Raw genomic sequence first — 19,164 nt, 5'->3', positions numbered from 1 at the left:
CTTAAAGCTCAAGATTCTTAAAACTAAGATCATGGCATCTGGTCCCATCACTTCATGGCAAATAGATGGGGAAACAGTGGCTGACTTTATTTCGGGGGGCTCAAAAAGCACTGCAGATCATGACTGCAGCCATGAAATTAAAAGACACTTACTCCTTGGAAGAAAAGTTATTACCAACCTAGACAGTATATTAAAAAGCAGAGACGTTACTTTGCTAACAAAGGTATGTCTAGTCTAGGCTATGGTTTTTCCAGTGGTCATGTATGGATGGGATAGTTGGACTATAAAGAAAACTGAGTGCTGAAGAATGGATGCTTTTGAACTGTGGTGTTGGAGAAGACTCGAGAGTCCCTTGGACTGCAAGGGGATCCAACCAGTCCATTCTAAACGAGATCAGACCTGAGTGTTCATTGGAAAGACTGATGTTGAAGCTGAAACTCCAATGCTTTGGCCACATGATGTGAAGTGCTTACTCATTTCAAAGTACCCTGATGCTGAGAAAGATTGAGGCCAGGAGGAGAAAGGGACAACAGAGGATGAGATGGTTGGATGGCATCACCGACTCAATGGACATGAGTTTCGGTAAACTCCGGGAGTTACCGATAGACAGGTAGGCCTGGCGTGCTACAGTCCATGGGGCTGCAAAGAGTCAGACAAGACTGAGTGACTGAATTGAACTGATAAGGGGAAAGAATATGAAGAAGAATAGATATAAATATCTATATCAAGAATAGATATCTATATGTATACCAGACCAGCTAGAATGTAAGGGATACTGATGGTGACTGGCTCTGACTCTCAAGACTTCAATCGACTGAAGCTTGGAGTCTCCCACAGCCCAAGACCCTTAATGAACATGCCTGTAAGTTTAAGTGTTAGTCACTCACTCATATCTGACTCTTTGTAAACCCATGGACCATCAGCCTCCTCTGTCCATGGGATTCTCCAGGCAAGAATCCGGAAGTGGACTGCCCCGCCCTCCCCTTGGGATCTTCCACACTTATGGGTTGAACCCGGGTCTTCTGCTATGCAGAGATTGTTGACCATCTGAGTCGCCACAGAAGCCAGAACATGCCTGTACTCATAGATTAAAGCTTACCCAACTTTGTGGTTTACAGAGACACTGCTCTGGAAAGCGCCATGGTGTTCTCCATAGTTCTGCAAGTAATACACTTTTCCTTCCCATGAGCTTTGGCTGGGTTGCACCTTCTGGCTCTACACCCACCAAGAGGTAAACTCACTTTTCTGGTAACATTTCTCCATCCAGACTCCCAACCACCACTTGACACTAATTCTACAGTCAGTCGCTTTGCTTCCAATACATGGAAATCACATTAATTTTCTGTGAGCAAAGCTACCTAAGGGCCAGAAACAGTGTCCCCATTTTACCTTGTGAAGCCAGTAGGTGGCAGGCAAACTCAGCTCAGTGGATCCACAGTCCTCCAGACTGATGCCTTGGCTTACAGAAAACACTTGCAAGGCTTTGAGGTTTTATTTATACCTCATTTCTGAAGGCTTTTCATACCCACATTAAATATACAGATGGCTCATCAGTGTCACTTCTACTTTCAGGTTAAAAACCCTCCAAGTTTTTTCTAACATCCTTATTCCACGCGTTGTGTTTATATCTTCGACCACACGGTGTTTATCTTGTGTCTCATCAGAATGCAGTTAATTACACCGTTTCCCTTGAATAATGCAGTACTCACCACAAAGAGTTCTTGACAAAACTGGATTTGATAAGGTAGGGCACAGGTGGGCCTAGGATAAACTCCGGGAGCACGGTTACAGTCTGGTGGAGCCGATATACGAGTTGAGGGCACTGGAAAGAAACATTCAGCCTGAGGACCACCCGCCCACTTGAGGATCCAGGCCTACGAGGCCAGGCATGAAAACAAAGAAACCAGCCAAACTGCGCCTGCGCACTGGGGCATTGACAGACACGCCCACAGAGCAGCCAATCCCCGAGCGGTGGGGCGGGGCCTCCATCACGCTCTGCACACCTCCAGGCGCCTATTGGCCAGACTGTCTCAGTCACATCGCCGATTGGTCACTTGTGCCTGACAGGGTACAGGCAGGCTGCTGGCCCTTCACTTCACCTCAGCGCGGAAGGACTGGACTTCGCTTAACCTCTAGCTCTCCTGGGGACAGGGTGGGCAATGCGGCAGGACAGCTGGGAGGCTGACAGGAAAGCGCCCTGTGCAGCCCTCATAAACCGTTAGCCTAAAGGCTTCAAATTCCAGGGTGGGAGGTCCGAAATCCTGTCAACTTTGAGTAACCTGAGTCCTATTCTGAAGGGGGCTTGCGTCTCGTGAGCTTAGGGATTACAAGTCCCTTCACCCACAGAAACACCAAACCCCTTAGTGCTGCGACCCTCAAATACCTAGATTAACTCCAGTTCCCCTCAGCCTGAGGCACCCTAAAAATACCACCCACAGAGATACCAAATTTCCTCAACCTCACAGACCCTGAATCCCTCTGCCTGCGAGCTCTTGAAACTTCCTCCTCAAGACCCTAACAGTCCTGCCTGTCAGAGACTTAAAGTCCATTAATAAGAAACCCCCGATTTCCTCAGCCTCACAGATCCCAAGGTTTATCACCCTGCACATTCTACATTAGCCAGAAGATCCCCAGTCCCCTCTGTCTGAGGACCCGAGTTACTTCAGCCCTTGGGACCCAGATCTCCTCAAGCCGAGTGACTTCTCCCTTAGACGTAGAACCTACGTTATGCCCAGACTTTTCTGAATGTCCAGGAGGAGATCCTCAAAATCCTTATTGGAGAAACATTCCCTCTGCTGCACTGGAAAAGAGCCCTGATTTAAGCCTGACCCCAGTCCAGCGGTTAGGGGTTTCCGGGTCTCCTCAAGAATCCCTCCATCCCCCACAGACACTTCCCTCCCAGTGCCTTCCCTCAGAGGGCCTGAATTGTAGGGGAACCAAAGAAACCAAATCTAGTTCACATTAGGCTGATCTGTCATATCTAGTCAGGATCCGTCCATCCCACCATTATCCTCACCCTGACTTTCCCCTCACCTTCCTGCCCTGGACACTCCACCCAAGGAAGACAGACCAGGCACTGGACACTGGTCTGAGCTATCTCAGCACCTTCTTCTTCCACAGACACCTTGGCCTTGAGCACTCCAATGGCCTTGAGGACGAACAGGTCTCCAGAGGAGAGCACTGAGGGAGATGCCGGGAGAACAGAGTGGAAGCCCATGGTGAGAGGTGGAGGCGGCAAAGCTGGGCTCTAAGCCAGCTCTATAGGAAGGACACGGTGCTGGTACCTGAAGCACCACAGACTGCTTGCCTGGGCAGCTGAGTGAACTTCCCTGTGACTGTACACAGGATGGGAATGCCTGGTCCTGTCTGAGATGGTGGGGGTGGAGTGGGACAAAACAGGACACTAGCTTCGTCAACTGCTCTGTGTCCAGGGAGAGTTAGGAAAATGCTCAGTGTTTGTTCAGGTAAGCAAGACACAGTCGGGAAGGAAAGTCTTCATCCCTGTCTCACTCAGACCATCCAGTAGCTTCAGGCTACTCCCTGCACAAAAGGTGGACGAGAAGCCTCAGCTCTAAGGTCTGACTTAGATTAGTAAATCACTGATGAAATCTATTATGTTCCTTAGGACAAAGATGCTTTCAAAGACATCTCCGTATACTTCTCCAAGGAAGAATGGGAAGAGATGGGAGAATGGGAAAAAATCCGATATAGGAATGTGAAAAGAAACTACGAAGCACTGATTGCTATAGGTACCAGGAAGTTTCCCAGGTACCTGGGAAACATGAAACAGGTCTTCACCCTCAGTGTTCACTTGGCCTGCTCTTAGGTGGCTTCATCTGCTCACAGGTCCCTTTTGTGTGGAGACTAAACTGGAGGAAATGTTTACAGTTCTGTACCAGCCGGAGGTTGACCCTCTTGCATTATTCTAGATTCCCCCAGCCCATCCCACTGATTCCCTGACTTTGTGATACTTTCCATTGATTCTGTGCTTTGTTTCTCCTTCTTAGAACAAATATTTTCCTTCTTTCCAGGTTTCAGAGCCACTCGACCGGATTTCATGCATCACCGCAGGCAGGTCATCAAACCTCAGGTAGATGACACTGAAGATTCTGATGAAGAATGGACACCAAGGCAGCAAGGTGAGAGGCCAGGAGGATGTGGAGGTGTCTTCCTGAAACCAGCCTGGGCTTAGGTCTCAACTTCATCTCAGCCATTAGCAAGGAAAACATAATTTTCAGCATTCCGAAGTGCTTGTGGCAAATATTAACATAAGCCTGAATGAAGATGAATGTATAAGTTTTCCCTTGTAATTCTCAAAAGTTTTATGGTTAAAATGTATGATTCTTTTTAAAAAAGAATTATTTTTGCTAAGCATTCTTAGTGAAAGGCAGTTAAACAAACCTTAGAAATAAATTCACCAAACAGATTTAATACTAATCTCATTGGTTATTGGATCAAATCTCTTCGAAAAGGAAATAATTAACATATTATGTCAAGATACATTATTTACGTATGTATATAAAACAAAACCCATGATCTTCTTACCCTAAGGTTAAACTAATTCTATATTTTGATTCTGGGAAAGAATTGGAGAGAACTGTTTATTCTGCATGATCTTTCCCACATTTCACTGACCAGAGATGGCATCAGGTAAATAATATGAAGTACACTTATTATAAAATAGAAGTGAGCACTCACTTCCTCTTCAGCTGCTCAAAGAGTTTAGAAGAGTTAATCTGCCTAGACTGGAGAAAACAATTTAGATAGTTCTATGATTCTCCATCTGTGGATTTCTGTTCTCCCAGATTTTAAAACATTATTTATTTAGTTTTGGCTGCACTGGGTCTTTGCTGCTGTCCATGGGTTTCTCTGGTTGCAGTAAGTGTCTTCTCATTGCAGAGCATATACAGGCTCTGTAGTTTGTGACACACAGGCTTAGTTGCCCCGCAGAAAGTGGAATCTTCCTGGACCAGCCATCAAACCTGTGTCCTCTTCATTGGCAGGCAGATTCTCATCCACTGTGCACCAGGGAAGTCCCTCTGTTCCCTGAGGCTATTAAAACTAGGGAATTGGACATGAAAACCAAACATTTGGTTGTCTGTAAAGGTGTTAACATAAGAAGAGATTCTTTACAGGGAATACATACGCCTCGGTTCACCATACACCTGCACGTCTTTATTTACCTTTTTAACAATTTCTGAGTGTATGACACACTGTTGCTAACTATGTGCACGTTAGTGTTAGTGGCCATATTGTTAATTGCTCAGTCATGTCTGACTTTGCGTACCCATAGACTGTAGCCCACCCGGCCTCTCTCTCCCTGGGATTCTCTAGGCAAGAATCCTGGAGTGGGTTGCCATCTCCTCCTCCAGGTGATCTTCCCAACTCAGGGATTGGGCTTGCATCTGTTGCATCTCCTGCATTTCAGGTGGATTTTTTACCGCTGAGCCACTGGGGATATATCCACATTGCTGTATAACAAATCTGTAGAAATGTTACATCTTGCGTGACTGAAGCCCTAACCCACTGAGTGACAATTCTCCAGTCCTTCCTCCTCACAGCCCTTGGCAACCACGGTTATATTTTCTGTTTCCATGGATTTGATTAATTTAGATACCTCATAGAAGTGGAATCGGACAATATTTGTCTTTTTTGATTGGTTCATTTCACTTAGTATAATATCATCAAGGCCCATCCATGATGGAGCATATGACAGAATTCTTTTTTAAGGCCTCAAAACATTCCGTTGTGTGCATGTGGATGTAATAGCTATAACATATATCTAATATATAATCTTTATCTTTTATCCAGCAATGAACATTTAGATTGCTTACACATCGTGCCCATTGGGAATAATGTGGCAGTGACCATACATGTGCCCACTATTTAGTCAATATCTTGCTTTCAATTCTTTATGGAAACACACTCTTGAATGAGATTGCTAGATCATACAGCAGTTCTAATTTTCTGTCGAAACTCCATACTATTTTCTAGAAAGCTTGCAACATTTTACATTGCCAACTGTAGTGTATAAGGGTTCCAATTTATCCATATCCTTACCAAACTTGCTATTGTCTTCTTATACATATTGCCCATCACAGAAGGTTTCAGTTTGTATTTCCCTATTGATTAGTAATATTGAGCGTCTTTTCATATGTTTGTTGGCCATTTGTGTATTTTCTCTGGAGGAAGGTCTATTCAATTACGTCTCTCAGTTAGTCAGCTCAGACTGCCATAACAAAACAGACTGCATTCCTTAAACCACAGAAATTTGTTTTCTTACAGTGCTGGAACATGGAAATTTGATATCAAGGTGCCATCATGGTCAGTCAGTTTCTCTTCCTGGCTTATCAGTAACCTTCACACTGGTGTATGCTTATTAACCCCTTATCAGATGCATATTTTACAAATATGTTCTACCATCCTGGAGGTGGAATTTTCAACACTGTTCAGTGTCCTTTTGCTGCACAGAGATTTTAAGATTAATCTCATTTGTCTATTTGTACTTTGTTACTAATACTTGTGCACCTGGTACCATATCTAAGAAATCACTGCTGATTCAATGTCATGAAGCTTTACCCTTGTTTTCTTCTAAGAGTCTTATCAAGTCTTGCATTTAGGTCTTCAATCCATTCTGAATTAATTTTTCTTCAAGATGTGAGATGTTCATTATTTTGCATATGGTTATTTTGTTTCCCCAGCACCATTCATTACAGGGATTAAACTTTCCCCATTATCTTGACACCATAGATGAAGATCATTAGACCATGTATCCAAGAGTTTATTTCTGGCTGTCTATTCTGTGCCATTGATTGTCATATCTGTCTTTATGCCAGCCAGCTTCCTCAGTGGCTCAGCAGGTGAAGAATCTGCCTTCAGTGCAGGAGACACAGGAGATGCGGGTTCAATCCATGGGTTAAGACGACCCCCTGGAGAAGGAAATGGAAACCCTGTCCAGTATTCTTGCCTGAGAAATCCCCTGGACAGAGGAGCCTGGTGGGCTACAGTCCAAAAGGTCACAAAAAGTCAAGAAGACTGAGTGACTAAGCACACATTTTTTGCCATATCTACACTCTTTTGGTTCCTGTACCTTTGTAGTATGTTCTGAAATCAGTGGCCTCCAGCTTTGTTGTTCTTTCTAAGATTCTTTGCCTATTTGGGGTGCTCTGAGATTCCGTGTTAACTGTTGGATGGATTTTCTATATCTGAAAAAATTTCCATTCGGATTTTATTAGGAATTGCTTTGAATCTTTAAATTGCTTTGGGTAGTATGAACAGCTTAATAATATTAAGCCTCCAAATCCATAAACACGAGACACCTATCTATTTATTTATGTCAGATTCCTTTCTGCAATACTTTGTAGTTTTCAACATGTAAGTCTTTCATTTCCTTAAGTTTATTCCTAATTACTTCATTTTTTTCAATGCTATTACAAACAAGATTCTTTGTCCAGTGTCTAAGATTCCACACTCCCAGTGCAGAGAACTTGGGTTCAGTCCCTAGTCAGGGAACTAGATCACACATGCCACAACAAAGACCTGGCACAAAGAAATAAATAAAAAAAATATATATATATTTAATTTAGGTCTTGACTGTAGCTTTAAAAAAATAAAAAAATAAATAGGATTGTTTTCTTATTTTCCTTTGGGGAATGGTCATCCTTCATGCATGGAAAGATATTTGAATGTTGATTTTGTACCATGCAACTTTCTGTGCAGGATTTTTGTGTGTGTGGATTTAAAGATTTTTCTGCACATAAAACCATGCCCCTGTGAGTAGACATAATTTTACTTCTTTCTTTCCAAATGGAAGCCTTTTGTTTCCATTTCTAACCTAAAACACTGGCTAGGACTTCTAATATTATGGTGAACAGAAATGTTGATAACGGGCATCCTTGCCTTTTTTTCTTGATCTTTTTCACTGATGACTATGATGTTAGAGGTAGATTTTCAATATATGACATTTATTATATTGCAGTCACTTCCTCCTATTTCTACATTGTTGAGTACTATTGTCATGAACGACTAGTAAATTTATTAGATACTGTTCGGAACATCAGATGAGGCACAGATGAAGTTTCTGTTTTTTTTTTTTTTTGTTTGTTTGTTTTTAATTTTAAGAAAATTATGTAATGCTCCCAGTGGAAGCACAGAAGTTGATGATACAGAAATCATCTTCCTTTCCTTCTTTGGTAATCATTGTCTTTGTCACTCTCTGGCTTAGAATTATGTATCCTTAGTTAGAATACCCAGAGTTTGGAAACATTTCCCAACCAAAACACTGCTTCTCATCATTTTTTAGGTAAACCTTGCTCGATGGCCTTCAGAGTGGAGCACAGTAAACACCAGAAGGTGAGTATTTCCCAAATCCTGTTGCCAAAATATCCTCCTCATCGATCCAGTCACAGGTGAGAATAGGAGGAAACACAGAGATACTGGAGACGGCTGCCTTCCTATCCTGGATCTTTAGCACACTGTCTGATATCATCACCACCTTTACAGTTAGTAAGAAAAAAAGCAGTAGTAGGCGGTTCTGTTGTTACATTATTTTCATAATGTTTCAGACTTTAAGCATTATAGTAAGTTTAACTTACTTAAACCTTAAATCAACCCTACAGTACCTATAAGTAGGTATAGCTATCACCATTATAGATTCCAAAAATGAGGTAAAAAACATTTGATTATATGCCTGAGATCACAGTATCACTGGTAGTGCAATCTAAACCAATGCACGTTCTCTAAACCGCTTACAAACTGATTAAAACTTCCATAGTTCTATGAAGCTTATTCATATATCTTTATATCATTCATCTGAGAGATGTTTTCAACCTCAGTTTTTTTGTGCTGTACTAGGGAGGGATATGCTAAGACATCTGACTAAGGGAAGCTTAAGGACATGCTGGGCAGTTAGTAGAGTGGACAGTCCAAGATGAAGAAGGAGACAGGATCCCTACCTCAGAGCCTCCCACTCCAATAAGAGGAAGCAACTCACAACCCTGAGAAGCCTCAGGTTTATGACTGAAAAGCAACAAATAAGAAAATAACAGAAGGACGTCACATAGATTATGCACTTTTGAGTAGAAACACATCATCTGGGCATCATTTCAAATGCTCATTCTTGCAGGAGCGAGGAACAGCTCCTCCTCTGAGCTCTAATAGGCAACTCTCCTGTTTGGAATCGTTTGTTTAGCCTGCCCCTGTGTTGTGAGCTTTGGGAGGCTAGCCCACACCCATTCATTCTCAGAAGTCTAGGCCCAGCTCAAAGCCCCTGAGGGCCCCCTGAATGTTTTGTGAATGACTGACTCCACATTTAAGCATTCATTTAGGAGTAGAAAGGTCAAAGGATGCTGAAGATAGTATCTGTGAGGTAGACTTCAAATATAGATGCCGTTTAGGGAATAAATTGATACCAGGGATGTTCGCTCATATTCTAACTGTATTAAATAGCTCACACAACAATTTGGTGAAAGTTATTAAATTTCATGTCCACTATAATATTAAGAATTAGCCTGTATACCAATGAATGGATCAGGAAACTGAGGAGAACCAGCTAGTCATACAGCCTTGTTCAAGGAGAACTGATGAGACCAGCTACTTTAATTCCAAACATTGTCTCTAGGACATGGCAACCTGCAACTTTCATCTCTTTTCCTTTATTGTCTAAATGTGTTTCTGCCGATCGTCTTTTCTCTTCTTAATCTCAATGCGTTGTCACCTTATTTTCCAGATGTGTTTTGTCCCCTCTGTAATTTTCCATACTTCCTCATCCATCAAAGGACCAGTAATTAATAGAAACCCCCCGGATCTCTCTACGAGCCCTTACCTTCTTCTTCCCCTGGCCTCTAGCTATTCTCTCTGCCTTGCTCTCACTTTTATGCAGAAAGTTGCAGGGGAAGAACCTTAAGATATGAATTCTAGTTTTGATTCACTATCCACCTAGGTCCTTTTGTTACACTCCAGTGTTCAGACCACCCCCCTCCCCCCCCCCAAAAAAAAAAAAAACAATCAGGTATTTCCAAGAATTGTCAAAGTATTAACTAAAGTCATGCATGTGAAAACACTTCATAAAGTCCTAAAAAACTAAAGAAATGAATGTTGTCTTTTACTCACATGGAAGAGAATATCCAGGGCACCATTAAGTAAGGAATCTAGTTTGATGGAATTGCCGGGAGCAGCAAAATTGCTGAAAACAAGTGGCTCCAAGCAGGCTCAGAAACCAGTGCCCCATCACAGAAAAGCAAGGACCCCTGGACAGCACCCCAGAGAAAAAGTCGGTAAGAAAAACTTTGGGGAGTTCCTCTAATTAGTTCCTCTAATCCCTGAGGAAACACTAATAAGTATGGCCTAGGTGTGTGGCATGGACTTTGGGTAGGTGGGGTTTAAGCTGGACTGGTCTGAGACATGAAGTTAGCACTGGGGCCTTGGGAAAATCTTATACATTTTCTGAGGTCCTGATTGCGGTCTTTAAAGTGAGGATAAGGATACATAACTCATACAGTGCTTGAAAGCCTTACATTAAATGCAAATGTCTGACACCTAAAAGTAGTTCAATAAATCCAGCTGTGATAATGGGAACTGTGCTTTGTTAGTGTTTATGCCCAGACCTCTGCTCAGTGCCTTATGTGTCGTGTGCCCTTAACATATATTTTCTGAGTAGATGTGTTGGTGAACTATTTCCTAAGTTAGAAGGTTCAGAAGTTAAACCTACTAACGGGAAGTGCAGAACTCTATCACTGAACTGGGCAAATGTGGTCATTGGAGCCTCAGTCTCCTGAACCAGTAGTTAAAGGGAAATTAAAAAAAGTATAGAGAAGGGACTTCCTGGGGATGAAGTGGTTAAGACTCCACGCTTCCACTGCAGGAGGTGTGGGTTCCATTCCTGGTCGGGGGACTAAGATCCCACAAGCCAAGAAATAAATAATGGAATAATAAAGCATAAAATTACAAAAGTAAAAGTTTGAAAAATACATGTAAGAAAGTTTTAACAAAGTGTATAGATGGACAGGTAGGAGATCTCACACTTTCTGATAAAACAGAGACTAATTCTCCAGACCCCACCAGCCTTGCTTAGCTTCTGTTCTCCATCTTAGAATTCAGAGGAAAGGAGACTGGAGTGAAGAGGTACAGTCTACGAGAAAGAAAGGGCCATGTGTACCAAGAGGTCAGTGAACCCCAGGATGACGACTACCTCTGTGAGTGACCCTGCTGGCCCACTCATGGAGAAGGGGCTATGAGGCCTTGGTCCACTAACCTCACCTCACCATCTGATCCCCCGGTCATCCCCTTCCTCTATGACTTGAGGTGCAGGATCGAGGACAAATGCCATTGTTGCAAGAAGGGGGACCCCTTCCAGGGCCTGAAACTGGGCTCTTGTCTAACACTCGGAACTGAATTGTCCAAGGAGACACATGCTGACAAAGCAAGAGATTTTATTGGGAAGGGCACCCAAGTGGAGAGCAGTAGGTAAGAGAACCCAGGAGAACTGCTCTGCCTCGTGGCTCACAGTCTCAGGTTTTATGGTTATGGGATTATTTTCCGGGTGATCTTTGGTGAATCATTTTAATTCAGAGTCTTTCCTGGTGGCACACGAATCTCTCAGCCAGGATGAATGCTAGCGAGAGGGATTCTGGGAAGTGGACAGACATGCGGTGTCTCCTTTTGATCTTTCCCGAACTCTTCCGGTTGGTGGTGGCTTATTAGTTCTGTATTCCTTATCAGGATCTCCTGTCATAAAACAACTCATGCAAATGGTTACTATGGTGCCTGACCAGGGTGGGTGGTTTCAATCAGTGTGCTTCCCCTAACAACTCCCCCCTGAGAGACTTTATACTCAAGATGCTTCTTGGGAATTGGGGCGGAGGTCTCTTTCTTCTGTAAATTTTTCCTGCTGTGCCTGGGCATGGGCCTGCCTAGCAGAGCAGAAGTCTCTCTCTACCTGATCTAAGTTGGGGTGTTCTACATCTGAAACCAGCTTTTACTCTTGTAATAACAGCAATTTAGTTTGAAACTGTTGGCGCCTCTCAGAGATGAAATAGACAGGGGCCAAACAGGAGACCTTCCAGGATGGTCATCACTGGTCCCCAGAAATAGGAGGCAAGATTTGGAGTGAGGGCTGCAGGGTTTGTGACTTTTTTTTTTTTTTTTTGCTTGGCTGGTGGTGAAGGAACAGAGCTGTGCTCCATGAATTGTGTTTAGTCTGAAGCTACCATCTTCCACCTGGGTGGTGGCTCCAGGTCTGTAGAAGAATTCAAAAGACATTGTTATGCATATTTCTTTGAGTAGGAACCAGGACCCTGTCTCAAGGCTGCACCACCATATGATTGTTTCTCCTGTTTCAGTATTCTCTCCCTTCCCTGATTTGCAATCGTTTGAATCCACCGTTTGGAACTCAGGGAAGGTCAAGGAAGCTGAAAGAAGCCTATATCTTACAGATGAGATATGGGGAACATACAGCAGATCTGTACTCCAGAGTCGCCACCCACAGAGTCCTGCTCAGTTTTAATTTAGGGAACAGGGCAACTATGACTGTGATAAGTTTTTCTCAAAATAGGGCATAGGACCGCCTCAGCTTGGAGAAGAGACACTGAATTGGAAGTATTCCTGAGTTCTAAGTCCTAGATCTGAGCCTTGTATGATTAAAATCTCAATCTTTTGGTCTGGCATTTTGTTGTAACAGACCCAATTAGTAGTAGCTGCAGGAGGGATAACTGGAATTTTAATAGACAAAATATATCTCTTCTTTTTAAAAATAGGCCTGAAAAAAAAAATAAAAAAAATAAAAATAAAAATAGGCCTGACACCCAGTCTAGTCCTGGCACTTCAGGGAGACTTTTAGCCAGGTGGCCAGTTGTCTAGTTTTATAAAAAGTAAGGTAGAAGTTATTAGCATCCAGCAGACATTGTTTTGAGAATGGTGGCATCTAAGCCTGACACGACTCAGAAAACTCAAGTGTTTAGCAATATAACGTCTAATCTGAAATTACACCCATAGCAACACCTGGTTATTTTCCAGGATGTCTGAACCATAGCTGAGTACTCTATTTTGATTTGTAGTCGTAAAAGTTTCCTTAATAGCCAAAGCAGATGTCACCACTACTGACGTCGGTGTTTCTCTAGGTATGAGAAGATGCAAGAATTGGGACTCATAAAATCTCTTGAAAAGATCTAACTATCTGAAGGCCTGTTCTGCCAGTTTTTTTCAGAGCACCGAGGGCCTCATTCCTGATCTTCACCCTGAACTCCTTTCAGGGCTGTTGAAAGTCAGCAGTTGCACAGGCCTTGATTTAATCTCTGTAGATGTAGATGGCAAGTGTCAATCTTTAATTGGCAGAGCCCCTTTTTGCTCATAAACTTGACCATGATTTTGAGGGGGGCATTTCATGACCATTTTATCCCATGGTGCTGAGAATGTCCATTTTCAGGTTGGCAAAGATTTTGTTGACAGGCCACTCAATGTGCTGTTACTGGACTAGGCCATTAAACAGTATCCAAAATTCTCTGGACCACCTGTCTTACTAGCCTCTTGGTCCAGGAAGACATTCCCTCTTGTTGCTTTTTTTCATATCTAGAGTTACACTGTTATCATCATCGATCTCATAGGGAACTATATATTATTTTATCAGAGGCCTCAGGCACACATTTGGTGGTGTAAAAAACAGCAGTTTTGTAAAACAGGTGAAATACAAAGAGCATAGCCAGCAGTATTAGTAAAGTCACAAGTAAGACTTAAGAGCTTCCATTAGATGTAGCCCAGTATATCCCAGGTCATCTGACTTAGTCTACTCTGCATGAATCTTTATCTTGCATGGAAATTATACATTGGCACCACCATCTATAAGGCACATAGCCCAGTTTTTTAGTGTTACTAGACTGATTATCCTTAGTATGATTTAATTGTTTCCAACACAGAGGAGACTTTAAACCTAAATTACCATAGCCTGGTGTTATCTGTATAAATCATTCTCATAATTGTGGGAGATTTTTTTTTTTGATAAAACTTTTCTTGTTGCTCTGATTAAGCCTGAGTAATAGAAAAAAGCTCAAATTTACGGCCAGAGTCAGAGCAGGCATTATTAATTGGCCCAGTGAGGGGATCCCATCTAGCAGCATCACAGTGACCTGAATATGACTATAATTTTTTTTTTTTTTAAGTAAATTTTTTCAGGGCCAACCAGTTAGAATCTTATATTAGAGAAATTTACCAAGGTAACCCAGAATTGGATACAGGTAATTGGCCACAAGCCCAACAATTGGATTGATTAATAAAACTAGCATAGGATCAGGCCTATGATAGGAAAGCATTTGATTTATATGCAAAGGTCTAAGAAGTCAAGACAACATTATAAATGATCATACGAAGCAGATCCTGCATCTTGGGCAAGCTGCCTACCTCTGATGTAGTGGTCTTTTCATCCTGGTGTAGTGTAGTTTTTCCTGTTTGAGCATCACTTTAAGGTGAGATCAGGTCGGCTGTCTTTTCTATAGACCAATCCAGTGTAGGGGCCTTTGGAAGTGGGAATTAATCTAAGAGTTAATTTTCCTTCAGTTTCATTGTGCATGAGCTAGTTAAGAGTACCTGATAAAAAGCCCTTCTATCCAGGTTGGAGACAGTCTCCTAAATTATGTCTTTTTCTAGTCCTGGTTGCAGGTCATGAGGCATCTGATCTTCATCCAAAGACAGATTACTGAGATAATCTTCAGAAACAAGCTTAGGGTGTTCTTTAAGAATTCAATTAAATTTTACATTAATATCACATAACAGCAAAGAACTATCTAAGAAATGAGTCTTACTACATGCAGACCTCCATTAACTGAGATTTAACATTTTTTGAAATATCTTTTTTTTTTTCCTAAAGTTACCCTCATTTTTATCAAATATAACCAAATTAAGGCTAGTTTGTTTGCAAAAACAGGTCTGTTCTCACTAATTTTGCTCTAATGATTTATATAACCATAATTGATCATAGACTTTTTATTTTGCTGAAACATTTATAGAATCTCAGACTGAACTTTTAATATAAAACAGGGCTGGGAAACTCACACCAAAGGCTTATCACAGATTTTGTCTAACAAATCTAGGTGAACTCTTTTCTTTTTAAGGGCTCAAAAATTCCTTGAGATTTTTCTACCTGTTAGTGAGATAACCTTCCTAGCTCATTTGATAAACTTAATGGAAACCTAAGAGTTCCAAATTTCTGGAGGAGTCAGATAGAGAGAAAATATAATTGTTTTGTTCATAACGTATAATTTTACCAAATTATTTGCATAATCAGTTTGAGAGGAAGGTTTTCCTTACTCCCGGAAAACACAAGATTCAAACCTGTAATTTTTTTAGATAGAAACCATAAGTTATAAGCATATTCGCTGGTTCATTCAGTCCTTTGTTAACTTTTGTGAAGTCATCAGGTTTCTAATTAGAACACAAAGACATATCAAAATGTTAAGAACTCCATATAATTTCTAGGATATCTGTATTAGTAATTTTATCATACATTATAACATGAGCAGATTTATTACTCATTTGATAATCTTTTTCATGTAATTTAACCAACCAAATAAATACAGTTTAATATCTCTCTTTGGGATGTTTCAGGGGCCCTCTGAAGCACCCCAAAGTTAGCTAGAGGTCAAAGGAACTTCAAAAGAATTCGATTTAGGAAGTTTTATTGAAAAGATCAATTAAAAGCGTTTAGAACATTTGGTCAGATTTAGTCAATGTTGATGGGTGTATCATTTAGCTTGTTGATATGTCACAATGGGCGTAAATACCAAGGCTCAAGGTCTAGTAAAAGTCAGCTCCGCCATCTTGGACCTAAGAGGCTCTAACCAGTTTTCTTATGACCCTGTCATTCCTAACAAAATCCATTTATCTAACTAATTGCAATCCAATTTTAGAAAATCCTGATCATGCATAACACTTTTTAGTAGTTTTTCATACTTTTTTACTGAAAGCACACTTCCTGCTTTCCTTTAGCAACCAAGAGCTAACTTTTATTTTAGCATTTTATAGATTGGTGAGCATAAATACCAGTGATAATTTCTAAAACCCTTGCTTTCTTAAAACATTTTAGGATGGCATCAAACATTATTCATTTATAGTCCCAAATCTCTTTAGTTTTTCTGTAAAAGGAAATCAGTGTTTAGTAGTAAATGTTTCAAAATCTTATTTCATTTGGAAATGACCTAATTATTTAATAGACTTCCAATACTTAGTTTAGCACAACCCTTAGAAATTCAAGTTATGCCAATCTGGGGAGACTGTTTTAGACAGATATTTTTAAAGAATAATTATTCTTAATAGAGTTTATATACAAATGCATACCTCATTTACATTTTTTAGAAGTTTTTTCACTCGAGGTAATTTCCTTGTTGACAAACTTGTAACAGGTATAATATTTAACTTATATTAAACCTAGGTACAATGAAAATATTCTACTTGATGTTAATTTCTCTAAGACATGTCTATATTAGCTAGGTCAACAAACAAACATTAATATCAGGTATTTAGTACTGAATATTTCCCAGTTCACCTAAACCTGGAATTTATTGTTTAATTTAGAATTATTTGATTTGTAAGCACTTATCTTTTTTTAAGCCAATTAAATAGAGCTAATTTACAAATTAACCTAAAAAATATTACCCAGAGACAAAGACATACCAAAACATATTTAGACAGACACAGTGCAAGATCTAGCTTCATTTTCTAAGTTAGGTCATGAATTAGATAGTACAATATAAAATTTACTAGTTTATAAAAAAGTTGAAATAAATAACATTTTTAAAGGCTTTTTTCCTTTTTCTCTCAATCTCAGGAGTTAGAGATGGTCTATATAAGTGTTCCTGAGAGCCCTGGTCTCAAGGCACAGGGAAAGAAAATCAAGTTCTAACAAAATGGCAGCAGGTCTAAATGGTGGCCAGACAAAGCAAAATGGCCATCACAAATCACAACACAGAACAGAGTTAAAACACACACATATAAACCTGGCAGTCCTCATCAGACACTCCCTTAAATACAAGAATACAGTCTCTCAGAAAGCCTTCCATAGAGACACAAAACTTCAGATGTCTTCAAAGATTTCACAAGGAGGAAAGGAAGCCAGGTTGAAAGAAGAAGGAGGAGGAGGCGGCAAAGGGGGACAAAAGGGGTGGCCTTACAGACGTCTCCTGCCACTTACAGACACCCAGGCGTTACGGGACTTTTCCCTGGGCCTCCAGAAAAGGGAGGATTGGAACCCGGCCCTACCAGAAACCAGACCAGAAAATTCGAGTTCTCTGCCAAGAGGAGGTGATAGGTCTCCAATCCTCAGCTCAAGCTGAGGCCCTTCCACCAGATTCCTGCGTCCAGGACCAGGGGACTAGAAAAATGGGAAGGATAGGAAGGGCTAGGGAGAGGAAAGAGAGAGGGAAGGAGAGAGGTCAACAAAGTCTCTTGTTCCTTACCGGTCGGGGCACTCTGGCCAGTTGTCCACATCAGGAGAAGACCAGGGACAAAAAAGTCCCAGTTGCAGCCACTGGGTCTGGCCCATTGGCAGGCAAGCTGGGCCCTGAGTACCCCGAGTGGTCAGGATATCAATCTCAGCAAAGAAGAGTCCCACCAGAGTCGCCATTTGTTGCAAGAAGGGGGACCCCTTCCGGGACCCAAAACTGGGCTCTTGTCTAACACTCGGAAATGAATTGTCCGAGGAGACACATGCTGACAAAGCAAGAGATTTTGTTGGGAAAGGGCACCTGGGCAGGAAGCAGGAGGTAAGGGAACTCAGGAGAACTGCTCTGCCTCGTGGCTCACAGTCTAAAGTTTTATGGTGATGGATTAGTTTCCGGGTGGTCTTTGGCGAATCATTTTAATTCAGAGTCTTTCCTGGTGGCTGACACATCCCTCAGCCAAGGTGGATGCTAGCGAGAGGGATTCTGGGATGTGGACAGACATGCGGTGTCTCCTTTTGATCTTTCCCGAACTCTTCCGGTTGGTGGTGGCTTATTAGTTCCGTATTCCTTATCAGGATCTCCTGCCATAAAACAACTCATGTAAATGGTTACTATGGTGCCTGAACAGGGTGGGCGATCTCAAACAGTGTGCTTCCCCTAACACCATGAGTGCCCCAGTTCTTTCGAGGAGGTCGTTACGACCAGCAACTTCACTATACTTCCTCTCATCCCTGTTCTCACCTCCAGATTGTGAGGAGTGTCAGAACTTCTTCATCGACAGCTGTGCTGCCCATGGGCCCCCAACCTTTGTAAAGGACTGTGCAGTGGAAAAGGGGCATGCCAACCGCTCAGCCCTCACTCTGCCCCCTGGATTAAGCATCAGACTGTCGGGCATACCTGATGCTGGGCTTGGAGTGTGGAACGAGGCGTCCGATCTGCCGCTGGGCCTGCACTTTGGCCCCTATGAGGGCCAGATCACAGACGATGAAGAGGCCGCCAAGACTGGATACGCCTGGCAGGTGAGAAGCACCCGTTTCCCTGTCCTCTGGCCTCTAACTGCTTGTGTGTGGTGGGGGGTACTTCATGTCTACCTGCGAGGACGCACATGGTGATAACATGGTCAGCAATGACACAGTCAGCCCTGGGTACTATGTGCCCTGGGCGTCAACAGAAGACTTCCATCTAAAGGTCAGAGGAGAGGTGGGACCACAGTGTAGAGACACTCAGGACCTCTATCTAAAGGTCAGAGGAGAGGTGGGACCATTGTGTACACACTCAGGACCTCTATCTAAAGGTCAGAGGAGAGGTGGGAACACAGTAGTACAGACACACAGAAGTGACTCCTCCTTGTGGAGCCCTTGCCTTCAATGAACCAAGAGACTCAGACTTGGAATGATGAGTAAGGGGCTTACTGTGTGGTCCGACTGGCAGGTGAATCCATGCAGGCTGAAAAGCACCAATGACTACAGAGGGAAATAGCTCTTCTATATCTTCCTACCAAGAAAAAATAAAAGAAAGAAGAAAGCTTGTAACTCTTTCTCTGACACTCAGATCACCAAAGCAAGGAACTGCTACGAATATGTGGATGGAAAGGACACGTCTTGGGCCAACTGGATGAGGTGAGTGCAGTGAGTCTGCAGTGTGTAGACATTGAGACTCCCTCCATCCCACGCCCCTATCCTTCTCAACCCAGCTCCCTCAACAGCATTCACATCTTCTTTCCTCTTTTCCCTCCATATCA

General features: G+C 42.1%; 1 protein-coding gene across 1 annotated transcript in view; it reads left to right on the top strand.

The window, feature by feature from the left end:
• Positions 1 to 2,159: 2,159 nt before the first annotated feature.
• LOC133052976 (histone-lysine N-methyltransferase PRDM9-like) overlaps positions 2,160 to 19,164 on the top strand; it is a 30,424-nt gene continuing 13,419 nt past the window's right edge. The window contains 9 exon segments of the mRNA XM_061137733.1: positions 2,160 to 2,217; positions 3,121 to 3,225; positions 3,633 to 3,749; positions 4,032 to 4,139; positions 8,303 to 8,352; positions 10,118 to 10,274; positions 11,091 to 11,192; positions 18,171 to 18,442; positions 18,975 to 19,042. Of these exon segments, the coding sequence (XP_060993716.1) occupies positions 2,160 to 2,217; positions 3,121 to 3,225; positions 3,633 to 3,749; positions 4,032 to 4,139; positions 8,303 to 8,352; positions 10,118 to 10,274; positions 11,091 to 11,192; positions 18,171 to 18,442; positions 18,975 to 19,042 (1,037 nt within the window).

The sequence above is a fragment of the Dama dama genome, chromosome X (genome assembly GCF_033118175.1).
Source record: "Dama dama isolate Ldn47 chromosome X, ASM3311817v1, whole genome shotgun sequence".
In the NCBI taxonomy this organism is placed as follows: Eukaryota; Metazoa; Chordata; class Mammalia; order Artiodactyla; family Cervidae; genus Dama; species Dama dama.
This window is presented reverse-complemented; position numbering and strand designations above follow the sequence as displayed.